This window comes from Platalea leucorodia (assembly GCF_965183815.1).
Source record: "Platalea leucorodia genome assembly, chromosome: 5".
NCBI classification, from domain to species: Eukaryota; Metazoa; Chordata; class Aves; order Pelecaniformes; family Threskiornithidae; genus Platalea; species Platalea leucorodia.
The window spans coordinates 83,220,980-83,248,722 of NC_138827.1; the positions used below are offsets into that span (position 1 = coordinate 83,220,980).

General features: G+C 37.6%; 1 protein-coding gene across 2 annotated transcripts in view; it reads right to left on the reverse strand.

The window, feature by feature from the left end:
• The window catches only part of SLC4A10 (solute carrier family 4 member 10), a gene marked incomplete at both ends in the record, with an annotated part of 161,699 nt that overhangs the window by 90,608 nt on the left and 43,348 nt on the right, over positions 1-27,743 (reverse strand). For both annotated transcript variants that reach the window (XM_082313768.1, XM_082313767.1), the window contains one exon: positions 8,728-8,809. In XM_082313768.1, coding sequence (XP_082169894.1) covers positions 8,728-8,809 — 82 coding nt within the window. The remainder of the gene's footprint in view (positions 1-8,727; positions 8,810-27,743) is intronic.

A 27,743-nucleotide genomic window follows, 5' to 3' on the forward strand; every position in this document is an offset into this window, starting at 1 on the left:
CATTTCCTCCCCAAAAATGCAAAAACTTACAGACATTTTTATACCTTCAGCACTATATTTATTATAAGATCTCGGTTAAACTGACTAAGTTTTCCAAAGAAAGAACATCTGTAATTTCAATTTGGCTGAAGTCAATTGCAGGATATCCAATAGGATTCAGATTCATTCCTTATAATTTATAACTAATTGTATAAGGGCATGACAGTGGTTTATTCCTCTCCATGGTTTATGTTACGTTTAATTTATGTTTTAATTTTAAAAATCGGCATTAATTTAGGTATCAGTGAGCCATAGGATTTATCTGGTCTTCCTGAGCTTTTTCAACTAACCTTACATTAGCATCAATAGAGTTTTATCATGGAACCACTATGATTTTGTTCCCGCAAAAACACACTCTGAACTAAAACGTTGATTTATTCCAGATGTGCCACTAGGAAAGCTAAACATAAGCACCTACATAAATATTTTCAGTATTAGGATTTAGGAACGAATAATTTTTAAAGACTGAACCTCTGAGAAAAATACACTAATATACAAAGATAATTTACAATTTGAAAGCTTATTAAAGAATGCAATACACTGAATTGATGTGCTCTGCAATGTCACCTTTATACATTGCTACAAGTCCGCTGTTAAAATGTATAAATATTGTTTTTAAAAAAAGACTATTCTTAATCAAACTGCACATAGCTGGGGAACAAAACCCAGAATATAAATTTAGTTCAAATCTATGCATTTATAGCATAACAGGCTTTGGCCCCTTGTGGTTTACCTTCGAAGCATTAAAACACTCCTTAAGTAAAAATATTTTAGGGATTCATGAAATAATGACCCTTGTTATAAAGTGTTCTTTTTAATTTTTACAAGATTACATTAATAAATCCAAATTATATTATAAAAGATTTAAAAGGTATCCTGATAATTGTATTTAATTTTCAGACAGATGAAAATACATATAAGAATAAATAAAAATCAGGATTTCCCCTAAACTTTTGAAGAAAGAGTGTATTGTGCTGTAAATATCTGCACTTTGTGGAGCTATGAATTCTTTGCCCTAGAAAAGAGAGATATGAAATATACATTATTAATACGAATACATCTTGCAGAGACGTTCTCAGAATAAAATCTAAGTAGAAGGGTTGTTTGGGGTTACTGTATTCCAAATAAGAAATTCTTCCTTACACCTAAATTTTATTTTAAGAACTCAATTGCAAATTAACCATCTAAAAAGGCAACCTCAGAAAGGCAAATATTTTCTGCATAGCCCTTGAAAATGACAGATGTAACATCTAAAAATGGTTTTCAGAACCTGGCATTCTGGGTCTTTCAAACAGAAGCTAGCTACCTATCTTATTCATTAAATAAATAGAAAGGAAAAGAAATGTAGTGGGATTTCTAAAGCTTTGAAAACACATAACCCATTATAATTTATGGTGCTTGACAACTTAACTTAGGAACTTCTGGAAATCCCATGACAATTGTCTGAATGGATGTGACATTGCAAGGGAAAATGGAGAGAAAGGAATTGTAAATGTTTCCCTTAATTTAGAGAAATTAACATCTTTTTATGCAACGCTCAGAGTACAGATATTTTTGCCCCAGCACCTCCCATTCACCTTCCAAACAGAATTTTAACACAGAAAACACACACCCATTTGGAAGAACGCACACACGAGGAACGTTCACTTCCCCACTTCTCCATCAGTAGAGGCTCCACAGGCCTCCGTGTTATACCAGGCATTGTGAGACTCAGGCGGGTACTTTAAGAGCTCTTTAGTGAACCAGCCAAGTTGGCGCCCATTGCATAAAAAGTGACTGTCCTGGATCTGAACATCCATGAGTGCCAAGTGCTCGTGATACATCTGCCTATGCTGTCTTCCACCCGGAATGATCTGAATCCGCCTTAGGCACCGGCTGAGACCAAGGTTTTCAGATCCCTGCTCATGGGCATGATGGATGGGGGGCAGATAAGGGAACAGATGGGCCTTGAAACATCTCCAGAAAGAGCAAAGGCAGGCTTCTGTGACCTACTAAGGAAACACATTGCAAAGTCAAGATGCCTTGAGAGAGAATATTTTGTCAGTGGTTCGAGCCAAGTCTCAAATGACTGCTGACCTCAGCAGGACTGGAGGGGTTTCTCCCTCCTCTGGAAAACATTCAGTGCCTTGAAGCCTCCTTTATGTATCACCAGCTACAGCTGAAACAAATGCAATTTTCCATCCTCTCAAAAATGAACAGTGAGGTAGAGACAGAAAACCAGCAGCCCCTGTAGAGTTAAAAAAATTGCCTTTTTCCTTATAGGAGAAAAAGTGATTACGGTGAATTGTGTAGGAGTAGAGAGTACATGACTCATGATTCATTACTGTGGTACTGTAGTGCAGCAGGGAGGCAGAGCTAAAGAGAAAGTAGAAAGGACAAGAGCAATGCTTCGTAAACCAACAGTTTACATTGCCGTTTGTGGTTATGGTTTGCTCAAGGGACATTTTTCACCTTTTTGCCATGCTATAATTTGGAAGAACTGACAAGAAAGCCTTCACAAATTTTTTACATCATACCTGTAACTTATGTTCTAGGTAAAAGTACAACAGAAATTATATAGAAAAAAATTAAAACAATATCCCTGGCCCAAGAAAGCATTAAGGACATACTGAATATGGAGGGTAAGAGCATCTCACTGAAGTCATTAAAGTTAAGGACGTTGTGAAAAGCCCCGATCAACTGCTGCCCTCCCAACAAATCTGTCCTTTTAACAAAACATTGTTCCAAGCTGTGGCTGGGCTAAAAAGTCTTTTTAACTGCACTTGTGCTCATTCCCTATTTCCCTACATTGCCCCAGAGGAGTCCAGAGGTGGTGTGTGCACAGTCCTAGCAAGAGATCAGGTCTCAGACCTTGCCGCACAACAGAAAAAAAAAAAAGGTCAGCAGACACAGAATGTAAAAGGACCCTCTCAGACACACACACACTCTCCACCGATGGAAAGTGAAGCTGTGGTTATTGGAGGGAAGAATTTAACCTATATTTCTAAATTAGCAACAAGCAAAAAAAATGGAAACTCACTGCTAGCACAACTGTATGTTAAAAACTGAATGTTTCTGTCTTCTGATGCTGCAAGCAGTTTTCACCAATAGTGGCTGGTTGGTTTATGCCAATTTAATTTATGAGAATTTCACAAGGTGAAATATTTTTAAATATTAGTCCCCACAAATATTGAAACAGTTTCTTGTTAGTGAAACTCAGAGCAAAGTCAAACTTCAAAACCCAAAGCTTATGATCAACAAAAGACTGTGGCCTTCAGCTAACGCTATGTGATAACTTGTTTGCTTTCATTATTTCATTATTCTTCATATGAGCTTTCAAAGAGGTTTTGTGAAAATGTTCTGCAGTTACTCATGAATCTTCAAGGTCAACCCCCTTCCCACAAACATGGGAACACCTTGGGAAGGGACAAGAGGGCCATGCAAAGGGACCAAGCCAGCCGATTGCCAAGGCAAAAGTGCAAGCACAGCTCAGGAGAAAAGTGAGAGAGCTCTCAAGGAATACTGAGAGACATGGGAAAAAGGAGACAAAACTAGATGAAGCTACACTACAGAAAGATGTGCCTTAGAAATGACAAATGGAACAAGCTAGAGCACCTAATACCTGGTAGGTAACAAAATGAAAGAATTCTGTGCTTGTAAAGCCAGAATGGCTCTTTTTAAGAGACTTTTTGTAGAGACCTACAGCTATACAACCACATCTGACATTACAGGCATAGACTAACCCAAATCTCTCTCCAGCTCTTTACTTCCACAACTTATATTCTGCCCCTCTAAGTCTAATGAACATTGCCACAAGGAGCATGAGGTAGGTCACAGCGAACATCAGGATGAACGGGGCACCCAAGGGAAGCAGAGGCAAGGAAGCTTGGAACAGGGGATCTGTACTGACAGGGTAACAAATTATTTGCAACAGGCTGTAGCATCCTGGCAGCCAAAGGGAGGGGAGACCTTGGTCGATGTTCCTGTCTGGCCAAGCAGAATTAGTAGCTGACTTGCCTCTACGTGGGGATAAGGCTGAATCAACGCCAGCAGGTTAATAAGATTTATGTTTTTTCAGTCCTGTGATCTGCTAGGTCCTATTAATTTTCAGGTAAATAATGTCAGTGGCAGACAGGTCCACTATTATGTTATTTCTATAAAAAATGTCCAGTCTCTGAGAATAAAAGCCTACTTCAATATCTGGAGCCACTCAGATTTTTTCTAAATAACATATGGAGATTAGAGTTCAATCACAATGAGTTTTTCATACATTAACCCTAACTGTATATAATCAAAATTTCATTAAAATAATTTTTAAATTACTGTCACAAGCTAGAACAAATCTAAAAAGAAATAATAACTAAAATAACCATTTTTAAAAGAGAATAATTAAATACTCTGGGATTTCTCTTTTTTTGGTCAGCAGGACACCTACTATCAACATTAATCTTCATGCAGGTTGTTAAACATGAAATATCTCTACAAGCACACTAACATTTCAAATTAATTTTTGGTTTATTAAGTTTAAATCCTCAGCTTCTGCATCGTATTCAGTGTTGTACTAGTGATGTTTATTTCGTAATTTAGCTTGAAGTCTTTTGTGACTTTCAGTAATCAGTCCGCATAATCTAAATTCTGTCAAAAGCATCAGAATGCATATCCTGATGTACAGCGATTTATATATTGGATACAGTGTCTTATGTGTCCTGAGAGACATGAAAGACTGCAAACTTGATTTCCCATTAGACAAATTTTTCCCACACCACCTAGGCAGATAAAACATATGAAACACAAAAAGCTTAAGCAAAATCTTGACTTCTCTGAAACAAGGATCATTTTGCAATTTCCTCCAACAGAACCAGAATTCATCCCTGATTCATGCCTGGACCTCCACCTAACAATCCTATCTCCAGCCATCTCCCTATTGAAGCTGCTTCCCAAACCAGGCCACAGTAATACTCACAGCAGTTCTGAAATCCTGCCACAAAAATCCAGGATCTGGCAGCTGACCACCTCTAGCAAGGACAGCCATGGAACAGTCATTTTCACTCTCAGCTGATACGGTGGGCATAAGCAAAAGACCTTGGTCAGACTGCACTTAGTACCAATCCTTTTGCATATTCTGTATAGTCCAAAGGTCTCAGCACACGATCTGAGAGAATCTGAGATCTCCAGACACGTACAGATCAATCCAAGTATTTTTAATCTATGAGAGAAAAAATAGGTATATCCGTTTTGTCAGAAAACTGTTACTACTGAATATGCGTTAAAGGCATGGCAGACAGCCAGAGACAACAACAGGGAGTAAGCTGTTTGAGTGGAACTGTTTGTTGATGTACACATCTGTTTATGAAAACTTGCCTACCTGCTCCCAGTACGGGTACATGTACAACCTGTCCTTTTGCAATTAAGTACTTTAGTATCCAGAATGAGTGCCCAATTCTCATTTAGGAATTCCACCACTGACAAAAATAAAAGCATATTTATTTCAGTAGGAATTCTGTCTGTACACACACTGAAAGATAACATGCAAAGTATGTGACTATAACCGGGAGAGACAGGCTTCTTGTTTTGCTTTTAGAAGTGCTTTCTCTGTCCCTTCATTAATGCAACAGTCAGATAAATGACCTGTTCAGTATTGGTGACTGATCTTGACCTTACAACTCAGGAAAAATGAATTACGTGGAAAAATCATTCATGCTGAAAATCTGAATGCCAAAGCTCTGCAAACAATCCACCTCTGAAGCACTACAAAGCTTAAGCAAAAAGATATAATTTGAAGTACACATTGCAAGTATCATTACTGGCACTAAGACAAGCACCACATCTCTTCTGCTCCCGTAAGTACTCCAGTTCCTGTCCTGTCTCCCCAGATTTTTACTATACTGCTCAGGGAAAGAAAACACTGATCTAGAGAGACCGAGGCAAAATTCTGGTCTTGTGGATGTTCTTCCAGGCAGCATTAATCATCACGGTATTTTCATGCTTTCAGCAAGATACGTACTTGCAATAGATTTGCACAATGGCTGCCCCAAAATATGCAAATACAAGTATTTGCTGGGCCAAGAAAGTTCAGATGGAAACTTTAGTACACATTTAAATCAGTATTTTTGACATTTGAATGCTGACAGTCTAAAATTAAAAAATAGAAAAATACTTACAATTTTAAGATTTAAACAGAAGAAATTGAATACTGATTTTCAGATTTCAACAACCTTTAGTTCTTCATATGAATCGCAGTTTTTGAAATGTTCCTGATATGGTGCTATTGAAACGTAAACCTTGTCAAAACTAGTCTTTGCTAGAATATTCAGTAACTAGCTATTTACATTTTTAAAACATAAACCCAATTAAATGTCTGTCAAAGAGCTAATTACATAATACATATTAATTAATTATATGATTTTTACTAAGCTATGCAATTAGCACCTGATTATATAATTCTATATTTTATAGTTGTTATGTCATTAGGAGAAGGTAAGTTTTCAGCAAAACCCAACACAACATACACTGGATAAGAATAAGACAGTGACATTTGTGAGTCACATCCACTGTTTCCAGATGGAAAAGGGCCTAGATGTGCTGCGAAAGAAATGGACATGCTACTAAGAGCACCTGAATATTAAAATTTAGAATCTCTTCAAATCTTTTTATGTCACTCGGTATTTCTGGATGCAGGGGTTATATATTTAAAGACACACTGATCTGATCTTAGAAAGGACATGAAATGTATCTGAGAAAGCTAACTGCATCATGAAGCATTCTACATTGAATAACTGTTTTGTTAGAACACTATGAAGAAGTGTGATTTTAAACAAAAGCAGACTCATTGGCTAACTACAGAATTTTTCGGTGTTCTAAACAATTTAAATTGATGGAAAGATCAGGGGAGTGTCACTGTCATGTTCCGATATCTATTGATAACATCCTAGGAGCAGATTTTTGAAAGAATATTTGCACTGATATTTCACAGGAGCAACTCTACACATATAGGATAGTGTGGAAAAATAGTCATTAAATACAGTTTTTAAATTACATATTTGTTCCAATTTTGAGATGAGGCTTTAGGTTCCATGTAGTCACATGTGGAACATCATAGTAATTCTGACTGCCTTAACACTGGAGTCTTTCCATGTGACTGAGCTTAAGGATGTCATTCTCCAGAAAGCTGACCGTTTTTAAAATGCTACCTTACCATCACCAGTAAAATGACTCAGCAAAAGGTCATTTTTTGGGGTAGGCTCACCCCACAAACAACTCTGTGAGTCAGTATCATGGAGAAGGAAAGGCAGGGAGCAGCCATTCTTCTATCAGGTGTTTCTCTAAGGACACCAGATACAATAGTTTCACTTTGTCCAAGAATGTGATCAAGGGACTGAAGACTACAGAAGACTAAGTGCGAGATTCAAAAAAGGGGTTGCGTGCCTAATCCAAAATTGTCATAGCCAGCCTGATCCACTGGCAGCCACTTACCCCTGGGGACACCAAAACCCCAAATGCCACCCTGGAAACGTCCTACCCAAGATCTACCCTTGCATGTGCCCAGACTTGCCCCAGACTGAGCAGAGCGCTACCGACCTCATACATGCTACACTGTGTGACATTTTTTCTTCTGTGAGAGACTACCTCATACAGACTAACACAGCCAGGCCCCTTTCAAAAGGCAGCCATGTATGCTTTTTGAGGCACTGCTGAGGGAAGCAGCAACAGGGAGTTGCTGTGTATCATGTTGACATTCACATGAAATCATCAATATGGCCATCCCCCAGCAGAGAATGCAAAATTCATACAACCAGAGAGAAATGGGGAAAAAAAACCACCATGATGAAGGGTAGGCATTTAGAAAGCTCAGGTTCATGCACCGCTGGAGATACCTCTCTTTAGACCTGAGGCAGGTAACTTTTCAGATATAAGATGTCGAAATACACCCCGGATCTTAGTATTTCTTTTTGGCTAGTTCCTGTGGCTCCGTATGACAAAGATATGAACCTTCCATGTCCCACCGCAAGAAGCTAACAAAATCAGCAAGTTCCAGTCTCAGGGATGGGATATCATGCATGCAACAGAAATTCAGTTTCATCCAATAATTATGACTTGGGGGAGGGTCACACACCTCAATACAAGAGTGTAAGTACAGTAGTAACCTGAATAAGTTTGGGATTCACTAAACAAACTGAAATGAGATTCTTTCAGAGACTATCTGAATTACTAGGCCAATATCATAAGACAGTTCTCACAACTCCTCACTTTCTTCTACGTGGTGATGTTAGGTGGTTTCTGCAGTGCATATTGAGTATCTGTCCAATCTGTGACACTCCAGAATGTTTCTGTTCAGCTGAAGATGTGGCTAGGCAACTACATGAGGATTGTAAAGCAAGTGTAGCCATTGTAAGTACTAAATCATCAGTCCTGTTTGCATTTACATATTTGGAAACTTAAATGTAGAAAGACTTATCTAAAGTCACGTGTGTGCCTACAGGACTTGATTATAGATCACTGGAAACTAACAAACTCCTTCCACCATCATCTGTATCTGAGTATCGCTGTGAGAAATGAGTAATATTTCTTCTTTGAAAATAAATTATGAGATTCTACTCCCTTGTTCACTTTTGCATCCCCGCTCAAATCAGTAAGTTTACACATTGGAATTGCATTTCAGTACTTTCAGAAGACAGAGACAACATAATGCACAGAGAAATAATCTCTCACCTTCTAGATCTTCCTTTTCAAAATGTGTTTTGAGAATGGAGCGAGTTCCACCTCTATCCACAACAGCCTCTTCATCATTTCTCTGCAAAACAGAAAAAAGGACAGGTAAGTTGCTTCTCATTTGGAAACTACTGGTAAGATTATATAGCACTATGAAACAAAGATGCTTTTAATATTTATCTATTTACTCTTCTTACTCGGGAACAAAAAAGTTTTTAAGAATTTTCCTTATTAAAATCTATTCCTTATGCACCAGTTTTTGTTGAGGTATGATTACAGCTAACTTTGACATGAAGTAGTTCTCCTGTTAAAACCTGCAAGATGATGAATAAACACTGGTTACTGAGAACTAGGAAAAACATGAGTCAATAGGACAATGAAAGAGATGAGAGAAGAAATGTCTGGTTGAGACAGCTTTATTCTCGTACCCTTGAATAAAGGGATTGCACATACATTTTTGTCTTTAGACAAGGATCCTGAGCTACATGCAGAATTCCCAAATTATTAGCACTAACACTCCTTATACTTTGGCAAAGCTAGAGAATGATACTCAGTGACATTATAATTAGAAAGAAAACTTTAATACCATGAAAACTGGCTTCACTTACTGGTAAATTGCAAAGCTTTTGCTTTTCTTTACAAACACCAAGCTGTAATTACAATAAAGGCAGAGAGCACACACTAATACCAGAAAACAGAAGAGCTATTCTTCTGCAGAAACATATGTTTCATGTTTAATTTTATACTGTAGTCATACATGCATTTTAACTGTATTCTCTACTGCACTGTAAATGTACTATGTGATGAATTAGTGTATTGTGCTCAGGCTAAAAAAGCTACAGAAATTAGTGATTTTGGTCACTTCTGACATGAAAAAAAAATCACATTTCCCTAAGTAGAGACATCTTTTGGGAGTTCAGCAACAGGGCACTGGATGCTGTGCTAAAGCAAATATTGGCTTCACTATGAGTTTGACATCACCAATTGTAAAAAAACAGTTGCTAATACAGCCTGTATTTCACAACATGATTTAGAGTGGTTTCCAGCAAATGATGATGAAGAAAAAAGGATCAATTATACAAAAATATCAATTAATATATCATTAATATATATTTACTGGTCATTAGTGGAAGGGTTTTAGTAAGTGATATTAGAACTAGAACTGCTTGATTTCAATATATAAAATTGGTACCTTAATGGAAGTCTGAAGCAAGAGGATTTGAATACAAGCATTGCATGCTAAATATATATCTATACATAGAATGCAATAGAATGTAACAAGAAATTATACTACATGAGCATCTCTCCTTAAAGAGCAGATGCCCCAGGCAAAAAGATTCACATCTAGAGCTGGATGTCGTGCATTCTGGATGTAAGTTTTTGTTTCAGGCTCCTCTCTTTTTTTAAAAATAGCTGCCATGCTGTAGCTATTTTATATAGAAAAATCCTAGGAACGTGTGAGCACCAAGCATCTGGGCTGTTAAAGAAAGGGAGACCGAGTGTTACAGTGTCTTTATTAGAGCTTCCCCACAGATAATAGTATGTAACTAAAATCTGACAATGAGAAAAGGCCTTCTATTGAAACTGTTTTGTCTTTTAATAATTTAGAATTAGTTAATAATCTAATAAGATGTACCAGGGCAGTATAATTTCACACAAACCATTTTTATCTTAGATAAAACGAACACATTATTTTAAGCAGTTAGACATAACTGGGCGTGTTTGTCATGCTGGCGTGATGCCATGCCTCTGGGTGAATGGTTAGGCAGGATGCCAAAGGCCAAGTATTACAGCCACATCAGAAGTAGTGCTATTCTAGCATAAGACATAGCCATCAGTATTTTACTGATCCTGAAAAGGCCTTATGGGAGCAACGTTAAGGGAAATTCTACAATGGGGAAGATATTAAATTGCTGGACAGTTTAAAGCCTTTACAGATCATCCAAGTAAACTAAATACAAATTAATTCATTAATATTTATCAAAATATGCTCATACACTTTGACTTCTTTCCCATGTGTTCAATTTTCAGCTTTTGGCAATCTTTTTCTTCCCTGCCTCCTCTTCCTGTAATGTCACAGCAAGCCTCAGCCTTGCCTCATTCTCAGAAGTGGGTTTATTCCATTAATATTACAGGGAGAAACAGCTTAATTGGGAGTATTGTGTTGTTGCCAATTCACTTGTCAAACTCTGAGCAAAGTCCAATTAAACAGGCCTTGCACTGTACACTCTCACTTCCCAGGGAGCAATATGAAAGCCACCTCACATTTACCAGTACAAGAGTCACACTGCATTTAATCTAGAAGTAATTTCTGTGATTCCTGTACTGCCTCCTTGGAGGAGGGGAGAAGGGAGGGAAGGGCTCACTAGTAGTTTAGTGCAATTAGGTCTTAATCTCATTTGGATGTAAGCACTATTGCAATGTAAGTGAAAATAGTGGCAGATGTGCTCCACTTTCCCATGATAACTGGAGACTAGAAACTTCAGTCCGTAATGCTCTGCTTTTTGTTAGCATGTCAGGAAAACTATGAAATTATTGTTTTTAAGTATTGCAATAAATGAGAGTTTGAAACTGAAAGTATAGGCAAGACTAACCATAAGACAGTCATGGAAGATAAAATTCATGTTCTGGATGACTTTTAATGTACCAGGCAGCCACCAACCTCCACACTAACATCCTCAAAGCCATGAATCCACTGCAGTTTTGCCGATCAGTTTCAGGAAGATCAGAATAAGACATGAAAACTAAATGTTTTTCACAGCCATGCCATATTTATGTCAGAATTCTACCCCTTCTTCCTTTCACCCCATTTGAAAGTGATGAAGGTCGGAAATTTTACGTAGTGCACAAATCTGCTAGGACTGAGGTATTCAAACCATACTGACATACTGCAGCAGCCTGCAAACAAACGTGTGGACACACTGACCAGGTACGAGTCCTTGGAACTGTCCATAACTGCAATGAGTTGCTTGCTGAGTCCAGTGAACACTGTGGTCTACTGCTTAAAGCATGGGAGAGGGATCCAGGAAGTCCCCGAGTGCTAATCCTGGATCTGCCACTGACTTGCTGTGTGGCCTTGGGAAAGTCACTTAATCTCTGTGCCTCAGCTTCCCCATCTGTAAAATAGGGATAATAATACTTACTTATCTACCTTCCTTACCGGGCTGCTCTGTGCCGTAATTAATATTAACACAGCATTTCAGAACTGTAAAGCAGTACAGAAGTGCTAGGTCATTCGATTTAGGAAAGTGCGCAGTTTACCCATGTGAAGAGATGATGATAGGAAACAAGAGATTGATAAAAATCAATATTTAGGCATAAAATGTCTTTTTGACATCAATGTATATTAATACTTTGTAACAGTTTTACAGTGCACAGCTTTGACAACTTAACTGGACAAAGTTTACATAAAAATAAATATACTGGGCTCGCTTTCTGTTGGCCTAATTCAAGAGCAATGCTACAGAAGCCAGTGAAATTATATATCTGTGAAGCTGTAATCAGAGTGCAATAAACTTGTCATATATTTATAAACAACCTAACATTTCTCTCTCTTTTTAATTATATTTGTTAATATTTTATCGTTTTATATAGTTGTCACACAAATGGTTTACCTAAAACGTAGGCACAAAACTACTTCCCTAAAGCAATAAGATATCAGCAAACACACAGTAGAAGAAATAATGTATCTGGGATAAAAGAGTAAGAAAAAGCTGAGGCTTTCACATGGAAACCACAAGCTCCTTAGAGACCAGGGCTCAGCAACTCTACTCAGTCCAGGATTTCACCTCTTACATTTTCCAAATGAATGCTGAAATGACCACACAGCAGCATCTGCTGCACATATTTCACAGGAAAAATCTATTTTAATGAGAGAGTCTTATAAATACAGTTGTTACTATTTTTGTCTCTTCATACTAGAAGTTTAAACACCATGGTGAGTATAGAAAAGCAGACAGTGGAGTCATCCTCTGCATCTTTTACAGTACAACCCCACGTTTTAACAGTGAAACATATATTTGAAGTTGAACAAAATTAAAAGGAAATAAACTGCCTTCAAAGACATTTGGCTTCTACTTCTTGGTATGCAGTCGTGAAGGATGAAGGTCACCATGAGCGCTAGGAGTACTGATTTTCAACCCTTAGATCAACAACCTGCTTATCAGAGTATAAAGTGAGGCTGCGGCTGTTGCCAGGAATTGGTTACAGTAAGTGTATTGGTTAGAAGGAATAGAGAGGCCTATGGTTTAGAAACTGAAAACGTCTAAAGTGCCCTTTCCACCCATGTGCTGATAAAGCTCACTACCCAGGATATTCCAAAGCTAGATAAATGACCTCCTGGAAAGCCTCCCAAATTGACCCTCTTTAGCTATGCTACAGCCCTAACTGCAATTCATAACGTGTTGCAAAGACGTTGATCCTTAAACCTGTCACCTCCCAGAACTGTGCACTGTCCTTCCACACCTCAGAACAATTTAACAAACAGAGAAACTACACATTTAGAAAAGCTGAGAAACATCATTTTATGACAGATGTTTTCCGGTGGTTTTAGTTATAGCTCTTACAAACTGCCTATGCTTTCATCATGTGGTAGATGATTGAGTGGGAAGAAGAGAGAAGTAACTCCTTTCAAAGGTGGATCCATACAAAGGCACGTGACGCATTTTTAAATACGTATGTGCTAACGTAGACACATATGCTTGTAGAACTTCAGTATATTTCTGGATGATGGAATTAGGACATATTCCTCATTCTGGATGACAAGAAGGTAGATTAAAGTCTAGGTGACAATACACCAATTTGAAGTTATCTATACATTTATTATGTATATTTACTTAAAAAGTAAATACAATCAATACATGATTTTAAAAGACACTGCTGCATATATCATAAAAGCTACCTGCATACTGCACAAACATTAACTGAAGGTCATCTGTGCTGACCACTACAGTAAATGAAATAACAGTATAATAATAAATGTACATTGAAAAATAAGAAATTGTTAGGACAATAGGAAATCATTAAATAGTTGCAATGAATATGTCTCACTGTCCTTCCCTGGGTAGGTACTCTGCTCCACTGGTATGATATTTGGTGCTAATAGATTTTGAACAGGCAAGTCAAAATGGATAACACTAAAATTTTCATTTTACATGGAACACTAGAAATTATTTCTTTTCTTAATCCTTCTTTCTATCTAATTTTCTTCATACTTCGCTACTTTTATTTTCTGTCTCTGATATTTGGTCAGTGTTTTCAATGAACTGGATGATTACTTTTCTTTGAAATACAATGCTAAAATCACCTACAAAGAGTATTAACGTTCCAGAAAATTTTTCAGGGTTTTTAAACCTTCAGGTAAAATTCTTTCCCTTTTTAATTACATTCTGAATACACCCACAGCACAAGTCACAACATAATCAAAAAGAATCCTTTCTCAGCATCTTCCTTTCTGTAAAATATATAGCAGAGCAGAAGCCATTTTGATTTTTTCTGCACTAAAAATTATGCATATGACACACCTGCTGACTCATAAGGAAAATAATCATGGTATTAATTACTTCTCCATATAAGCCACTTATTGATGATTAGACAACCTACATAATTCTCAAATGCCATCTGGAACTAAGGAACGTCTGTCAGCATAAAACATTAAATACTGCATTCCTATGAACAATAGAAAGCTGTAATATAAAATTATTTTAGTTATTTTGTTTAATCAATAATTACTTAAAAAATGGAACTCTGTAATATATTCATTTCAGTTTATATATTTTATCATAAAGTTAGTGGTATAGGCCTTTGTATTCAGTTTTCATATGGTCTGTAATGAAATGCTAAACGTTTATCCAGACATCACATGCACACCATGATTGCCTTCTCAGTCTGAAGATATTCCAGCATTATCGCTTTGTGTTGTATTTATCTCACAGTCCCATTACACGACATTTGTATTTTTAAGATCATTTTGGTTAAGTTCAGCTTGACATTTCATAAAGTTGGCATTATTAAAGATACAAAAAAGTGAACGATTTGAACTCAGGAGCTGCCAAGAGCATATTGGAAATATCTTGTAAAGACAATTAACCTAAATGGCTAAAAAGCTGTTGTATGTAGATGGATGCCTCCCTGTTGTAGGAGGCAAATCACTGGTGACTGCCACGTTTAGCCTTGTCCTTTAAACTGTCCTTGAGCAGACAGAGTCACACAAAACTGATTTAATGCACAATGTGTATGCCCACAATTTAGATACTACAATTCTTTTCTCTTTCCGAAGACAAGCATGGGAGGGACACGACTTTTTGAATATTATTGTCTTTAATTGCTTATATTACATATAATCATATTTAGCAATCTTTTGAGATGGAAAGTACAGTGAATTTTATCATTTTGATGAAATATAATTGCTTTTCCATTCCGCTAGCTACTATATCATCCTTTTCCCTCTATCCACCTATCAAGGAAGACCATCAAAACACATTTATAATGCAATAAGGTCTGTTCTGTAAGGTCTGAAGAATTATTTTTAAAAGCATCCCTTTAATTGTACTGCTTTCGTGGCAGCTTTCTGCAGTAATCACTACTAGTTAACATAAAGCACATATTCCTTCTGGTCAGCTCTACTCCACATAGTTCAGGCTATGCAACAAAGTAGAAAGCAATTAGTTTTCATTCCAGATTTGCATCTTCCCCAGGGCTGCATGTCATATGCATAAAAGCATCCTTCGCTGTCTCTTTTTCCCTCTTCATCTTTTTATAGCAAAAGCCAAGATACTGTTTAGCATGACTCAATAAAGAAATACCATCTTCTGCAATGCCGCTAAAAATTGCACTAATCAGCACTGGCTCCAAAGAACTGATTTGCTACTGACCTGAGACTAAGCTCACGTTTAATATAATAATGCAATTCCTCTAGCATATAAACATAATCATTGCAGACATTAAATCTAAGCACATACTATTGCTATAAATTTAATGAGACGAAACACAAGCAGAAAATGCACACACGAATAAAACAAGACAGTTTTACAGACAAGTAAATGCTCACTAATACATGTAATTCCTGTGTTTATCTACACTGAAGCATCCTGTGCCCGTTATATACCATTATGCACAATACAGCCACTATGAGCTGATGCATAAATGAATGCATAATCGCTAAAATATTTTCTTATCATTTGATAAGGAATCTTCTTTCTTAGAATAGCCATTTTAGGTAGAAACAATATATTTCTTACATTTGCAAGGCAAATACGTTACTCCATCTATTCTTCATACACCTATCCAACTGAAGACAAGATTTCTATTTAAAGAAGATAAAGCAGAAAATAAAGGCAAAATAGTAACTTAATTTGTTGCAGTACCTAGATGCCCCACTTCCTCTGTCTGCACTCTCCCACCAGAAAAGGACTCTGTTGTACTAATAGCCGCAGCAACAAAACAGAGGGAAGGGGAACAACCAACGTTCCCACTCAAAAGGCTTGATAAACCTTAAATGTTGGAGCATTGGATATAAGAATGAAATAATGAACTGCTAAATTCTCTCTGGATTCTGGTACCTGGTTTAAGCACCTGCATTTAATTGTGGCTGTGCCTGCCATGTTTTGTATGCCTTGGAGTAAAATTATCAGGAATGCCTAAATGATGTGAGCACCTTACAAAACCTGAACAAGGCACTCAGGTTATTCTGTTCCTCTGAACAGCTTCAGTTGTGTTAAGATTCTCATAACTTCTCCCCTTCCTTCCTATCGTATCACATCTGCTGGATTTGCAACCTAATCTTTATTCAATTGCTAGTCTCAGCCAGACCTCTGAATAAATAAAAGACAGTGTTCCTTGCTGCTAGTTAAGGGATGTAGAAGTTGGGTCACATCTATATGACTGAAATTTTATTCCCCTTGCTTCACGTTTTTCTTTACTACGCTGTCAAATACTTACAAGTTATAGAGGCGAGAATAGCACAGATCTCAAGCTGAGGCATGGTTATTTTTTCCTCTGTGGTTATTATTCAAATGTCTTATGTGCAGTCCCATTAGCTGAAATCCTCTTTTCTTGCTTTCATAGCAATGGCTATGTCAACTACGACAGAGAAGTCCAACAGCATGAAAATGGATGTGAAGACTTTATCCAAAGCCCAAATGAGATTTACTTTTAGCTTGTCTGGGCTCTCTCTTGGCCCAGTGCCAGGTGAGGACAGATCCAGGACAACAGCATTATTTAGGTATAGTTAGAAGTTAAATGTGCTGAGTTTAGCGCGCTATGCAACAGGATACTAGCAGCTGGGCAGCTAATGGAAAAAAGTAAATGGTGTTAATTCCTAGTTTCTTAATCAGCAGTAGGATATATTGGGGTTTAAGTTGGCTATACTTCCCATCTGAAAGAATCCACTTTCAGCCTCAGAAAAGATGACATGTTTTCAGATTTCTCTACGTAGAAATAGGGTCAGGGAGAAGAATCATAGAAGGCAGTCTTCTTGCAGCAGCTACTCGTGGAAGTAGCAAGTGCAAAGAAGAAAAGAGGTCATGACCAACTACAATAGCTACAACACAGGAGAGAGGACTTTTTCTCTTCCTTTACAGCCACAAAAATTATGTAGTCTGGAGTCTGCACCTTTTATGCAGAAATATATGCCAACCATAGTTCAAAACATCACGGGGTTTTTTTGACATTGCAAGCCAGCATGATCAATAATAAATTAACTCCCTCTCTCAGAACACCGACATAATCCTCAGTGATTCTTCTGTTTCTCAGACTTACCCACAATTTTCAGCTGTATTTAACAAACACTTTCTACAAGCACAGTCCAAGTATTAATCAAGGCAGCAGAGAGGATGTTCCAGGACAGAGATATTCTAAACTCAAATTAATTCCATAAAACTTTTGGCACCTAACTGAAGTTGCCTTAACTAGAGATGACATCACCATCGACTTTTGTAATAGTCAATGCAAAGAAACGGGCACTTCCACAGGATCAGCAAGATCTTAGGTAGACTGACTGCCACTGAAGGTGGGCTGAAAATTGTTGAGACTTAGGAGAGTGATTAGGACTCTCTGGAGAGACGGGAGAGTAAACTAGATAGACTGCTAGTTTGATTGTGTGTGATCATTCCTATGTAGCCAAACCTTTGAAATAAGCCAACACTAGTGATATTGTTGCTCTACTTGCAGTGAAGGTAGCCTGACTGAACCAAATCTAACTGAAGTGTTAAAAAATAGTATGACCCTTTTGTCACCCACTGTCAGGAAAAAATTAAGTTAGAATACCATACAGTTTTCTGTTATATGGTCAAAGATTAAATTGGATTCCTTGTGGTCCTTCACAGTTATCTTCTATATGATCTATTATCCTCCAGAAGAGAAAAGAAGATTGTGTTTGGTTTGTTGGGGTTTTTTAAACTGAAACTTGTAAATAACTTCCTTGAAGACAACTGGCAAGTCTTTCTTGGCCAAAATGTATACATTCAAATGTAGAGTTTAGTCTGAAGAGTTCCCAAATCATCTATATCTTCAGGGAGTAACTTCAGCAGAAAATCCAGAAGTGACGACTGAGTACTTTTCATCTCCAAAGATTTAGGTTGATCTACATGATTTTGTTGTCATGGGTGACTTTCTTATCAAGGCAATTGTAATCGATGTGATTGAAAAACACAGATTTGTATCACCCAGAAATGTTCTGCTGCATGCAAACGAACAGTTACCCTAGTGGAAATGAAGAGACCTTTTGCACTGTCTATGTAGTCACAGCATAAGTCAAGAAAAACTCTCCATCTCATAATTAGACAATGACATTCTGATTATCTTTGCTCTCACTCTTTATGTCTCAGGTCATCAATAAGCTATGGTGACCAGGGAGGGCAATGTCAGAGAAAACAGTTAGGAGCCACTCTATTCACAAAGAAGATAAAAAAAAAAACATGCCCTCCAAGCCACTGATGATACGATCTACTATCTGAAAGCTCAGGTAGTCTAATTAATTCACACAGGGATTAAGAAAAGCCATAAACTGTGCAGAAGCAGTGGGGAAAAAAAGAGGATAGGCAGAAAATAAATAAGTGAGATAATGAAACGGATAATGTCTTCTGAGAAATAACAGGGCAAATAAACAGATTTCAGATACCAAGTTTGACGTTACTTGTGCATCACTTCTGCCCAGGGAATGAAATTCTGCACTGTAAAGAGAATTTTCATATCAAAGACGCGTTCAAAATAAATTGAGAAAGTGATCATGACAGTGGACTAGATAACGAGGGATTTGTATAGTTTAAAAGTCTAGCCGGCACAAGCACACAAGATAAACATTCAGGAATTTGAAATGTGCTGCCAAAGAATCAAAGGTAAGTATGAATTATAAACAGTAGTTCAACTGGTCTTCGACCTCTCAGAAATTTAAGAATTAGACTTGTACAAATTGCCTGCATGCTGTAATCTGAAAGCTTTAAATATCATCGCTTCCATGACCTTGTGTTCTAGACTAGTCAAGATATTTGACAATAAAAACAGGCTAAAAGTTAGGAACAACTGATATGACTTTAACAGTGTGCTTTACATTGAAATTACAGAACGAAACTTTTGGAAGGGAAAAGGGACAAGTATTACTAGAGAGTAGTAAGTAAACGTGAACACGGCATTACCGGTTTATACATGTTTTGTCAGTGCTTCTATATGAAAGGATTTTATTGATAGAACAGAGCATTATTACCTTCACTGTCAGTTTTCTGATAATGTCACTAAATTGACAGACCCGTATGTAGCTGTACAGAACAGCAAGGGAGGATACAATGATCTCCATCAGAGCCTTGAAGGATATTAGCTAACCTTTAACTATCGTCTACTTTAGGAATTTGGGAGTCTTTTTGGTGGTGGTAGCTATGATATTTGAAATAGAAAGGCTGTCAGGATTGCATTCCTGTTTTGGTACAGAAAATTTTCCAAAGCAAAATTTTCTTTCAACCCTTCTCACAGGCATAGTATTTACCTGTTTATTTATGTATTCACTAGAGAACTAGTATCATGTTATATTTCACCTTTCAAACTCCATCTCCTTGATCTAAATGTCCCCAGTGTTCAGCATTTTGAGAAAATGGCAGAAATTACTAGATATCAAGTTTTACTGGCACAACGCAAGTAATGAAATTTTTGAATCACTTGTATTTCACTATACTGCTCTAAAGTGAAAACAATTACAAACACAACGATGAAAAATAATATCCAGCAGATGCTCTTCAAACCCTTCCTTGCCAAGACAACACCATCTCCTTTTATTAAAGAATGGATTCTTTTGTGTTGAACACAATAAAGAAAATTATTATGATTTAAACATTATGGCGCAAGCTACTTCATCAGTCTTTCATTTATTACAAGTTTGTATCAGGCTTGGTACAATAGGCTCCTCTTCTTGGCATGATCTCAATGTAAGTATTTGATCTGTATTTGACCTTATCAGCATCCTTCCTTACACCTGCAAATTCTGCCTACCTTTTCTTTAACTAGCATTGTTATTAAATATGTATGCATACACATGTGTGGAGAAAGAAAAATAGTGTCTGTGGGCTCCATTGACATATACGCTGCAAATATATGCATGATGCAATAGTCAATAATTTAAATAAATTACTATCACATTATAGCTTTTAGGTATACAAACAATAAATAGCCTCAAGTTAAGAATACTTGGCAACCTAAGTATAATAAGATGCGCACAACTAACACACCTGCCCAGTCATTAACAGGTTATCCTTAACTTTATAGACTACAGAAGGAGTTTTGAGGAGGAGCTTCAACAATGATTGGGCACAGTAAGAGAAAGTGCACTAATAACTGTAAGATGAACAGCAATTGGGAAATCAAAACCGATACTGCCAGTAGAGCAAACACAAAATTCAACTTTGTGGTAAAATCTCTCCCTTGGAAGGGAAGGGAGAAGGCAAGTTATAAAGCTTTTAAAAGAAAGACTAGAAGTTTGTATTTGAGAAGATGAGTAAATAGACTTCAAAGAGCAAGTGATGTAGGCAGAGTCATAAGCCAAGATGATATTAACACCAGTAATCAAGTGAAGCAAAGCTGTAAGTATTAAAGTCAGACAGGCAGATGAGATCATAACTGTCACAGTGTTGAGACGAGCAGGGCTTCAATCTGATTTACGGCTACAGGGCCAAACAGAAAGTGTTCAAACCTCAGAGCTGCACAGAGCAAGAAGAGCACATCAGGAGAGAAAAGAAAACCCAGGAATTGTTTCTGACATGATTATATTCAGGTGACCACTGAAGACCAAGGAAATTTTCTGAGATGGGTAGAGCTTAATCGGAGTGGGGAATGACCACTAAAAAATAAAGTAATTATGCGTTCATAAAGATTATGCTTATGGCTACATCAGCTGAAATAAGGTGTGGAGGAGGATGCAAAGGCTGAGGATGGATTCCTGAAAGATCTAAACACACACCTACATACAGAATGAGGAGGAGGGGGAGAGGAAGACCCACCCAATAAGAAACTGAGTCTGAAAAGAGAGAGAATCAACAAGGACAAAATGACAAATGTCTAAGAACAACAAAATTTAGTGAAGACTATAACATAACATCACAGAGATATGACAGATGGAGTGGAGGAGAATAAAGGACTAGCCTGGAATTCCTCCAGGAAGAAGTCAAGTGGAACATTAGTGAGATAAATTTCAGTGCAAAAGACAGAAACCAGAAGTGAGCAGTTCTAGAAAGGCCTTAGAAGACAAGAATGAAGACAATTGTACAAAGCATACTAAGGGAGTGGGGAGATGAAGGGGGTCTAGGGATAGGACATTAATCTGGTGAAGAGAAACCTCTGAAGTTGAGGGTTGCTTTGTGTTGGGTTTTTTTATATTGAGAGACTCAGCCATATTTCTTGTGTATGCGAAGGAATTCAAGGAGAGAAACAGAAATGAAAAAACCAGAACAGTAGAAGGTCAGAAGGTGGATAGGGACAGGGACAGGTTCACTGGAAAAGGTTCAAAGACTACAAAACAAAATCTTAATGTCTGTTTCAGTAAACAAGGAGGAAGCCTGAATTTTGACCTTGGTTGGTTAGTTAGTTTTAAGAAGTTCACATGGAGAGAGGGGGGAATAGATAAACTGAATGGAGGGCTATATAATTAATAAAAAATACAGAATAGGCAAAACTGCAAGCAAAGATACTCAGATGACAAAAATCCCAGAGATTAAGAAATACAGAAAGTCAGCAGAATCAAAAGATTTTCACCAGAGATAGTCAGCAGTATATCTGAAGCATGGCAGATGGCATTAGAAACTGAGAAAGTGGATACTGGGAGTCAGCCAGGACCATGAATTGTCAGAAGGGTTTGGAAGTGTATGAGCAGAACAAAAAAATAGAACCTGAAGGGAACTGATAAGCTGATAGAGGAAAAGTACAGAGGAATAAAAGAAATAAGAGCAGAAAAGAAGTCATCAAGATCGACAAAACAGAGGTTTTACAAAGTCCCATTCTTGGAGTGAGACAGAATAAAAATGTTGAAAAAGTTTGAATAGTTATCACAGAAAAGGAACTCAGCGAACCAGTGCTTACAGAAGACCAACTCAAGTGTGTAGCTGATTTGGCACATGGGATACAATTCAAATGAGAAACAATAGCACCAAGGCAGCTACAGAGTTGGATGGTTATCCATATGGAAACTGAAGGGTGAGAAATTATGAATGGAAGAAAGTTGCAAGTCAAAGTCAGAGAGACGGGCATAGGTAGTTGTGTGCATGCAGATCATAAAAATGTTAGAAAGGCAGGCAGAAGGAAATTCCATTGTTTAAAATAAACAAACGAATAAATAAATAGCTAGGAGCAGGTAAGAGCAGGCAGAGCTTAAGAACAAGAGCACAAAAGTACCAACCTCTTTGACCCAAATTCAGAGTGGATATTGTTGAACGTAACAGTCTCCACAGAAAGGACCACAGATGAGGCAGTGTCAATAAACAAGGGAACAAAGTTCTGTGGGCTGGAGGGAACAGCAAGAGGTAAAAAGACAACCTCCACGTTCTTTGAGACCAGTAACATTCCAGAAACATCAAAAAATAAAAGGAAGACCAGATGATGGAGGAGATGAGGAGTTTTGCGCCTGAAGGAAAAAAGGAAGTGACAGGAAAGGCACAGAGATGAGGCTGAACCAGAGGCAGATGTAATTTAAGGGAAGAAGGAAAGGACAGACAATATCAAAACAAGTGTAATTCGGACATGGGTTGATATAAGAGCATGAAAAGCATCACAAAGCAGAGAGATAAAGAAGCACCAATAAAGTAATCAAAAATAACAAGAGAAAGGAAACAGTACCATCCTGATTATTGCTCTTTCAATATATCCTGAAACTTCCATTACCTGAAGCTGTTACATATACTCTCTCTGACATACATTAGTTGTTTTAACAAATTATATGGTGATTTAAAATGCTAGTTGATAAGGATGATGTGCTATGACACAGTTATACTAGGAAAAGCTTTAATCCACTGAAACTTATATTGCATGCCAAGTCCATATAAGCAGTATTGGTCAAGGCATTTTATACTTGTACACTCTGTAACTATATTAGAAGTTCGTGCCAACACATGCTAATAAATTTTTTGTAATGTATAACTGGACTAATCTGAGCCCTATTCTCCCAGGAATTTTAATCGTATTTATGGATCGTTTGCCAGAATAGCATACTGATTGCTTAATTCTTCTCAAGATATAGTACACAAGAGAGTAAATAACATCACTGGTTAAGTGTTCTGCATCCTTGGACATACAGATATCTGGATTCCTGGGGAGGGAGTGTTTGGGGGATTTTAAGGAGCTTGTTTTGTTATTTTAAGCCTACTTATTCTTTTCCAAGCCCAACATTGCAGCTAATATGTCTGATACTTAACTTTACCAATGATTGTTTTCAAGTAGATTTCTGAAAGCAATGGACTGTAAACAGAAAGAGGCCAGCTAACATATTTTAAACCATATCTATCCCAGGAAGTTACACGGGGCTTTTGGTCCCCAAATAAGGGTGCAATCAGGTCTGCTATATATGGGAACCACAGATTTCAGCTAACACATTAAAGCTCTAGGAGCTGATCTGCCTGAGAAGAAAAACAAAAAAATAAAGGGGGGAAAAAAAAAAAAAACAAAAACAGAAGTGAATTGAAATTCACTCCTTCCCTGTCACTGATATGCTACCAAAGTCACAAATATGCACACTTAAAAAGCAAAGGGGCACCAACACTTAGAAAAGGGTTGAGAGTTATGTGTAATAATTTTATTTTCCTTGAAACATTTATGGCGTAGTATAATTTCATCTCCTGATGTAAACATGGCAGGATTCAAAACTCAAGGAAGCAGGTTTGTAATCCATCAGGATTACAAATCCATTTACAAGTGGTGGAATTCTCAGTAGACTGGGTCATGACAAAGAAAGATGTTAGTCCCCAAAAGGTATGTGAAATCCTACGTTAACTTGCACCTGGCACAACTCCTGTGTAGTCAATGGGAACCCAGCAGGATGGGAGCTAGATAAGATTCAAGATTATTTTTAACTATAGCATTGCCATGGACTGCAACAGAACATTTTTAAAAGTGCATATCATAAGAGCTTTCCTATGCTTAGAAACAGAATGGGTATATTTTAAACTGGGACAGAGCATAGAAAAAGTCAACAACAGACTAGAAGCAATAATATGAAGTTAGAAGAACAGAACTGAAATCTCCCTTGAACCTTTGTCTATCCTTCAAACAAAAAAAGGCCCAAAGCTTTTATAAGACCACTAAAGACTGAGACGGCATCTCCCTGTACAGCTTACATTTAAACTGAAGGATTTTTCATAGAGGGGAAAAAGACAGAACCAGGAAAAGCAAAGGTCCCCACTTCTCCCTTTAGCAGTGGATCTGACTTGTACAGGGCAGTCAGGAAGCCTGCCCATTCACCTCACAATCACTGCAACAACCAGTTTAGCTTAACTAGCACTCTGTCTATGCCCGTTTATTATTCATCTGCCAAAAAAATAAGAGCAGGGGGGGAAAGTAGCAAGTGACATAATTAGTAAGTAAAAGATAAGAAATGCCTCCTTTTCAAGAGCATAATGATCAAGTCAATAAATCCTGTGCACAGTTCCATTAATAGATACTACTATTATTCCCTTGAAAATTATAGTCATGATTATTCTCATTCTTGTTCATTTTTCATCACCGTGAATCACAAAAGTAACGCTCATGCCAAAGAATGATAAAAGATTAGCAAAGGTGTGATGACTTTTCTAATCTGCCCGTGAAAAAAATGGAAACTCTGTGTGACATTATTATCTTGTATTTGTCTGTCTTGCGTTTTAAACACTTTCTGAATGTTCCTGCTTTCTCAGTTTTCTTGTTACTGTTATGCTGCATTACATGTCTGTGGAGATCCAGCCAGCCTAGAAGTAAAGAGGTATTAAATTTGCATATCCTTCCAACAGAATTACTCTCAAGATATTTTAGTCAACAAAACCCAGTTTATAATCCCAAATTCTACAGGTGAGACACTGAATGTGGTGTGTAACATCCTTACTTGAAATCACTTCTGATACCTTTGAACTAGATTACTTGAACTTGCCCTCCAGTACCTTTGAACTGGAAAAGCACACATATGATGTCAACTTCTAAAAAGATTTCCAAACAGTGTTTGTAAACAATCAACCTGTAAGCCTGTTGCTGGTAATGGGCAGATTTAGAGAAACTATTATAAAGAATAAAATTACAGGGCACATAAATAAGTATGACATACTGGAAAACAATTGATCCTGTGGAATCATGCCTCACAAACCTACTATAATTCTTTCAAAGGAGTAAAGAAGCCTGTGAATAAAAGAAACTGGTTAATAAAGTCATCTTTGACTGCCGAAAGGTTTTGAGCATGAGTCTTCACCAAAGGCAACTGAAAGAACCTAAGCACCAATGGAATAAGAGGAAAGGTCTTTGCTGGGCTAAGAAATTATGGAATTTAAAAAACAGAAGCCATAGGGAAATTGTAATTTCTTTTGGTTGAGGGAGGTCACCACTGCAGAAGTCATCACTGGAATTCTGGTGAGATCTGTACTGGTACAAACATATAGATGATTTTGGACATGCAGCAAGGTGACAAAGTTTGCTAATGACAGATAATTTCCTAATCAGATTCATAAAGGTAAAGCTTGAAAATGAAGAGCTGCAGAAGGCCCTTAGCACACTAAGTGTGTTAAGGATGATAAAATGTTGGACGGAATTCAGTGGGAAAGTTGCGAACTGATGCACAAGAGGGAAAAACAATCCTAGCTTCACATATATAGTGAAACTTTCCGAGCACCACCACTTAGCAGTGGGGTCTTGGAGTTTTGGTTAAAAATTGCATGAAAATGTTTTATCAAAGTTCAGTAGCTGTGCAGAAAAAGGCAAACAGAACACTACAAATTAGAAAATGCACAGGGACCAAAACAAGGATACCCTTATGCCCACTGTATACATCTTAAGTTTACCTGCAGCTTGAATATCAAGTGTAATTGGTTCCTACTTGCCAAAAAGGATATAGCTGAAATGGAAAAGATTCAGAGGTAGAGAACAAGAATATCCACTGTATGAGGTAGATATATTAGAAGTCTACAAACACATCATGGGTGTTCAGAGGCTGAATAGGGAAATTACTGTTCGCTGTCTTTCCCAACATAGTACTGAGGACAGTGGTATGAAATGAAGACAGCTGGAGACAGGTTCAAAACAAACAAAAAGACATAGTTATTCACACAGCACATTGGCAAGCTATGGAACTCCAGTGGATACTAAAAGTTTACTCAAGTTCAAGAAACATGTGGATACATTCAGGAAAGAGAAATCTATCAAAGGTACCAAATCCAAAACCACCATTTCTGGAACAGGAAGTCCTGGAGCCATGAACTGTGAGGTTCTCAAGAGACTACCCAGGGGATCTATCGTTGTGCACCTGCTCCACTAGCACACGTTTCCCTAGGCTTTTGACCAGTATCAGAGAGACAAGGTACTGAGCTAGTATCTTTAGTCTGGCTCAGCTCAGCCATTTTTATATTCCTATGTTCCAGAGAAAGACATGGCAACTGAGGTATCTGAAGGAGATCTGCAGTCCTGTGCTAAGACTGAACAAGAGGTCCTCTGACAAGCAACTAGGAAGTTACAAATACATATAAATTCAAACGGAGCAGAATTGCACTAGGAACCTGATGAAGCAAAGAAAACCCTGCCTTCATTAACACAGACTGTCTCCCAAAGTGAGAGTTACTGAGCATGGGGTGCTTCTTGTCTTGGAAATGATGTAACTCCCTGCTGTTTTCTGAGAAGAGCAGTCTTGCTCCATAATTGTCTGCTCCATCAGTGTACGCCTATGCCAAACAGGTAAACTGTAAACCAAGAGAGGAAGATATATGGTGATGAACATGCTGGGAAGGCAGAAGCATCCATTCTGGGAACAGCATCAGCTCCAGGGCTTAACCAATTTATAGGATCCCTGCTCCCCAGCTCTGTATAGAAGCAGGTGTCAAAAGTGTCTCAGGCCAAAGAGCCTGAATTGTGTTTGCTATGACTGAATAAACAGCATAAGAGATTCTTCAGGTCACCTGAAGAAATTTTATGCTGTGTATAGAGGAAGATAAAGGTGCTATTCTTTATGTTCTTACATTAAATTAGAGATCTACAGGTGTGTACAGTGTAGCCAAGCAAAGACAGGAAAATTAGAAGGAAATTAAACTAGAAATTGCTAATGACATTTTTATGGACATAAAAGGAGGCCCATGAGGGAAATAAAGTCTAAGTGATTACCAGGGAAATTTGTTTATAGCTGATGATACAGACATTGCTAAAAATGTAAATTTAATCCCTATCTCAGTAATTGCAAAGGATACTAAAAAGGAAACAATTTAACACTTCTTATCTGTTGAAGCAGGCAAGAAAAGGATGCAGAGCATGTCTCAGATCTGTGCTGAGGTTGCTGCTAGTGCAGAACTTCAGGACACAAGGCAATGGTAGTAACTACTCTTGACAGC